The 6,000-nt window shown below is 40.6% G+C and overlaps 1 protein-coding gene across 4 annotated transcripts in view; it reads right to left on the bottom strand.

Moving 5' to 3' along the window:
* The window catches only part of GSAP (gamma-secretase activating protein), a 67,937-nt gene that overhangs the window by 47,481 nt on the left and 14,456 nt on the right, over positions 1-6,000 (bottom strand). For 3 of the 4 annotated variants that reach the window (XM_034765995.1, XM_034766010.1, XM_034766019.1), the window contains exons 4-9: positions 4,993-5,062; positions 4,179-4,238; positions 3,939-4,027; positions 3,484-3,553; positions 2,644-2,693; positions 650-754 (exon numbers count right to left, since the gene is read on the bottom strand). In XM_034765995.1, the coding sequence (XP_034621886.1) occupies positions 650-754; positions 2,644-2,693; positions 3,484-3,553; positions 3,939-4,027; positions 4,179-4,238; positions 4,993-5,062 (444 nt within the window). The remainder of the gene's footprint in view (positions 1-649; positions 755-2,643; positions 2,694-3,483; positions 3,554-3,938; positions 4,028-4,178; positions 4,239-4,992; positions 5,063-6,000) is intronic. The other variant, XM_034766002.1, reaches the window with a different exon arrangement.

Here is a 6,000-nt window from a genome sequence, read left to right as displayed (position 1 = left end):
GGGGGGGGGGCTCAAGAGTGGGCAGTTAGGGGACAAGGAGCGAGGTGGGGGTTGGGAGTTGTGGGGGGCAGTCAGGGGGCAGGAGTGGGGAGAGGGATCGGAGCAGTCAATGGGACAGGGAGCAGAGGGGTTTAGATGGGTCGGGAGTTCTGGGGGGTGGATTCTCAGGAGGTGGGGATTGGTTGGATGGGGCGTGGGAGTCCCAGGGGTCTGTCTGGGGGTGTGGATAAGGGTTGGGGCAGTCAAGGGACAGGTAGGGGGTAGGGTCCTAGGGGGCCAGTTAGGATGGGGGGTGGGTCTCAGGAGGGGGCAGTCAGGGGACAAGAGGCAGGGAGGCTTAGGTAGGGGGTGGAGTCTTGGGGGGCAGTTAGGGGCAGGGGTCCCAGGAGGGGTCAGTCAGGGGACAAGTAGCGGGGGGGGGGAGGGTTGGGGATTCTGAGGGGGGCGGGAAGTGGGAGGGGCAGGGGCGGGGCTAGGGTGGGGCTCCTCCTGTCCTCTTTTTTGCTTGCTGAAATATGGTAACCCTACTACTCTTCTTACTACCCAAAATAATCCAACTCACACCATTATTACTGGCTTTTAAACTCAAACTTTCATATCAGAAAATGAAAGAGAGATGAGAACACACACCGATTCAATTTTTTCCCACCTTTGGAACAATGTAGAAGAGTCTTTGTTCTGTCATATCCCATTGTGCCCAAATGAGATCATCTGCAACTCTGTCTCTTGGGAGCTGACCTGAGTTTTGAATCACCTGAAGGGAAAGATTTAAAAAATGAGCTAAACACTATACGTCAAATACTCTTCTGTAATGAAGATGATGAACAACTCAGGCTTTCAAAAGATAAACAGCAGCACACAGAACAGCCTGATTGTTTTAATATTTCCAAGTAGCTTAATGTCCTATTTGTTCATTTCACAGGAGTCTCTGTAAACCAGAGGGTCTGGCACATTGCAGAGGCAGTATGTTCAGTTCAGGAGAAATATTTGTTAGCTCCCAAGGAAGTTGCATCTAGGATTTTCTAGATTTGGAAGGATAGTTTGGCAGAGTTGGGAGGGGAAGGGAAATCACAAAAGAACAACTTACCCTCCCAAGTCCCTTGAAGGTGGGGAGGGAGAATAGATGGCAAGCTTAGTCCCAGGGAAGGGGAGAGAAATAGGATGTGAGATGCTTTTGAACTGACTGCAACAATCTTTATTAGCCAATGAAGGAGGAAAGTTGCTAGTTCCAAAGGGAGTCTTGTCCCCTCTTTCCAAACACATGATGAATGAGGAGGGAAGAGGCTAAAATAGTGGGAAATGATTAGGACCATCTAAGTTTACCCTTGGCAGATGCAGAAAGACGTCATTTCAAGTAACAGTTAAACAGTTTATTTGACAGAAACTGGCATAGACTAAGGGCCTGCTTTTCAGTTACTCTAAAGCCCTTTTCCCTACTCTTACAGTTTTTTTTTTTTTTTTTTAAACTGCACCCACTTTAAGACACTTTTTCACCGCTAGAACAGTGTGAAAGGCCTTACAGTAACTGAGAATAAGGACTTATAGGTTTGGAGGGGAAACATTTATTTGCCACCATGGGTGCTCCAGGGCTGGAGCACCCACTGGGAAAAATTGGTGGGTGCTCAGCACCCACCAGCAGCTCCCCGCCCCCCCAGCTCACCTCCGCCTCCTCCCGTGAGCGCGCTGCATGCCTGCTTTTTCCCCCCCTAGCTCCCAGCACTTGCGCTGCGAAACAGCTGTTTTGCGTGGCTGGGAGGGAGGGGAAGGAGGGGGAACGTGGCACGCTCGGGGAAAGAGGCGGGGCCGGGGCGGGGATTTGGGGAAGGGGTCCAAGGGGGCAGGGACTTGGGGGAGGGGGTGGGAGGGGGGAGGGGGGGGGGGCAGGGAAAGGGTGGAGTTGGGACGGGGCGGCGCGAGCACCCATCGGTGCCGGGGAAAGTTGGCGCCTATGTTTGCCACAATTAAATGAATTGTGGTTTTCATGATGCAGCAAATACATGACAACTGCATTAGATTGACACTGATTATTGCATTTCATTTTAAATAGGACACACACTAGTGGATTTGTATAGTCTTTTAATAATGGCACCAATGATTAATGTTACTACTAGCAACTATAATAAGGATTCATATCTTATGTTATAAATACAGGGGAATGAATAATTCAAAGCATTCACATCACCACTTTCAAAATGAATTTTAAATGCATCATTCTAAACTTTTTGTTGCTACTTCATGCATCCTCCATACAGGTCATCTTTCTAAACTCTCCTCCATGTCAAAGTCCTAGAACACAAGGGTGGGTGAAAGCCCTTTAGCTCCATTCTTATCACCCAAAATATTTAGGCTTTGGGGCAGCTGTGAACCTCTAAACATACCCTTTGATAAAGTCAAGTTCATAGACTTAAGGAGAAGGCAATGAGATGACTAACTTTCCTCATAAGTTACACAGTATCTGGTTGAATAACCTATTATACTATCTGTACATTTATTAATATAGCTTTCACGGTTGTAGCCACAGTTTAAAGCATTACCAAAACAACGATTTAGAAAGGTCAGAAAAACAACAGTAGAAAACTGGTTATAAAAATAGTCTTCCTCTAGTTTTTCAATAAAAGCATCAAAAGAAAGTTGGTTTCTTACCACTTTGTGGTGATCTTCTGTGACAACATGAATGTGAAATTGTTCAATATCTTTAAAATTAGAAAAATTGAAATTCAATTTTTAAAAAAATATGTTAATATGGTTAGCAAAACAATTTAACCACCTAGCACTGGAAAGTTGTGAGCTGCCATATTAGTATCAAGAAAGATCAACTCCTGGCATAAGAGTTAAATGAATCATAAGCCAAATATTACAGTCCTTACTCAGGCAAAATTCCCAACAAAATCATTGAGATTTTCCCTGAGTAAGGACTACAGGATTGGCCAATGGATACTATAAGGGCATTGCTGTAGTTTATAGCACCCATTTTAATTTCAATTAAATTAATTTCAATTTGGATTGCTACTCTGAAACCTGTCATTTTAATTTCTGGAATTTATATCCAAAGTCTTATCCTATTTATACTGGTGTAAAATAAGAGTAGCTCTACTTAACTGCTCTGAAATTATACCAGTATATGAGAAAGCATAATTTCACCTTCAGTTCTTTAAAAAAAAAAAAAAAAAGGCCGCTTATGGGCAATGCATTAGCTAATCAAAAATAAAATAAGAACACAGTCAAGATTGGCCATTCCTCCAATATTGGAAAAAATCTTATTAAAGTATACCTTTGTTGGAATAGCATCTGTAATATTATTATTGGCTGAGATTTTTCTTATTTCTATATTGGCTTTTATGGAAGGGAGTAATAAGTAAATAAAAACGGATATTGAAGCCAAATTAGCAATACAGTTCTAGTCTACAGTGTTTCAAAATAATAGGATGTCCATGTTTAACCAGAAAAGCAATATATATTTAAAATATTAACTCAAATACTTACATTTATCTTCTGAAATTAGTAAGAGATGGCTTTCTGGAAAAGGATTTCTGTTTGCAACTGGATAGAGAAACTGTAAAAGGAAATTATGTAAAAATAATGGCCAAGAAACTTTGTTGCTAAAGCTAATCTAAATTGTTTATAATTTAGAAGAGATTTGACAACAAAAATAACTTTTGTATACAGATTGACACATTGATAATCCTCCATAAACAACAGCAGCATTACTACAGATGAAAATCATTATTAGTTGCTATGAATATAATCTTAGAAAGAGTCAAGATAGATAAAATAGACAGTTCAAATCAAAAGCATAGTCTACTCATATTGTACTAAATATTACAAAAGCATAATCTATCTCAGTTACATAATGCAATATTGGTACTTTAACGTGAAAAAGCAGGGGAATTTAAAAGTAATAAATGAAAAGCTACAGTCAGATTAGTTGAATCATTTACCTGTACTCTGATACAGGTATCCACAGCCTTTAGGACTCTTACATTATTAACTGGGTGAATTTCAATGAGCAAGGTCAAACACTTAGATACTGCAAAAAGAACACAAGTTTCAAACTATATTAATCTGTTTTATAAAGTTTTGTTTTATAAAATAAGGGATACAAGCAAAAGTAGTGTTGCAAAATCCCTATAACAGTGTTAGTTTTACCTTCACAATTAAAAATAAGCCACTTTTGGTACCTGGCTGAAGTAGTTGATTTACTCTTTCTTCCTTTGTTGACTGAAGAAAACTGACTGCTACTTAACAAAAAACAAAATATGTATATTCACTATTTCATCTTAGTGAACATTTCCAAATATCAAATCACGTAAAATCTAATGGAAGAAAATTCATCACTGAACCAAACTTTAAAGATGTACTAGACATGCAGAAACTTAAGAAGTGGTCAGTTTGTTTAAAAAGAAAAAAGCAGTCACAGTAATCACATTGTCACCTAGATATTCTAGTGACAGATGCATTAAAAATGTAGAGAAGGAGATTGTCAAGAGCTGCTTCTGGGTAAAATATTTCTTATTATTTCTAGATTTAAATTTATCCAGATTAGTAAAATAAAAACTTTTCTATATCATGACACAGCAGGGCCGCCCAGAGGATTCAGAGGGCCTGGGGTCTTCGGCCTTCGGCGGCGGGGGGCCCCCGCCGCCAAATTGCCACCGAAGACCCGGCACTTCAGCGGCAGGTCCCGGGGCAGAAGGACCCCCAGCTGCGGGTCTTCGGGGCACTTCAGCGGCGGGTCCCAGAGTGGAAGGACCCCCCGCTGCTGAATTGCCACCAAAGACCTGGAGCGGAAGAAGCTCCGGGGGCCTGGGCCCCGTGAGAGTTTTCCGGGCCCCGTGAGAGTTTTCCAGGGCTCCCGGAACGAGTGAAGGACCCCGCTCCAGGGGTCCCGAAAAACTCTCGTGGGAGCCTGGAGCAAATTGCCCCACTTCCCCTCCCCCCCCGGGGCGGCCTTGTGACACAGTATAATTTTAATGAGATAAAGAAGACACTTACCTAGTAATGTCTTTTCATTGTTGATTGAACAACTGATTACGTGTAGATCTTTTTCAAAGGTATACAGATGCTATTGAGAAATAAATTTTGAGTTAAATACATAACGTGGCTTGTTTTGTTTCACTCAGTTAATACAAACTATGTTTAAAGTCTCTACTCCTTAGGAAAACAACACTGATCAGTATTTCTTCAAAGTGTTTCTTTAAACAAACATTCCAAAGGGCAGAAGAACTACATTCTGACCCCATGTTTTAGCACTCTCCTCCACGCTTTGTGCATTGCTTTTTTCCTTAGGCCCCCAATCTGCCACTAGATCTACATAGGCAAACCCTTAAATCAGCATGAAACCCCAATGCTTTCAACACAGCTCTGCACAGGCCATCCACATGGATCCAAATGCAGAACTGTACAATCTTCTTTTCTAGTATTATGTCTTCATATACATGTGGCAGCACACAGCACCTTGTGGGTGTACATGTAATACAAGTTACAAAATAAATAATTACTTTTTAGTAGGGCTGTCGATTAATCGCAGTTAACTCATACAATTAACTCAGATTTTAAAAATTAATCGCGATTAATCGCACTGTTAAACAATAGAATACCAATTGAAATGTATTAAATATATTTTGGATGTTTTTCTACATTTTCAAACATGTTGATTTCTATTACAACACAGAATACAAAGTGTACAGTGCTCACTTTTTATTATTATTTTTGATTGCAAATATTTGCACTGTAAAAATGATAAACAAAATAAATAGTATTTTTCAATTCACCTCATACAAGTACTGTAGTGCAATCTCTTTATCGTGGAAGTGCAACTTACAAATGTAGATTTTTGTTTGTTTGTTACATACCTGCATGCAAAAACAAATCAATGTAAAACTTTAGAACCTACAAGGCTACTCAGCCCTACTTTTTGTTCAGCCACTTGCTAAGACAAACAAGTTTGTTTACATTTATGGGAGATACTGTTGACTGCTTATTTACAATGTCACCTGAAAG

Source organism: Trachemys scripta, chromosome 1 (assembly GCF_013100865.1).
Source record: "Trachemys scripta elegans isolate TJP31775 chromosome 1, CAS_Tse_1.0, whole genome shotgun sequence".
NCBI lineage: Eukaryota > Metazoa > Chordata > Testudines > Emydidae > Trachemys > Trachemys scripta.
The sequence above is the reverse complement of the archived record's forward strand: the minus strand, read 5'-3'. Positions and strand labels throughout refer to the sequence as shown.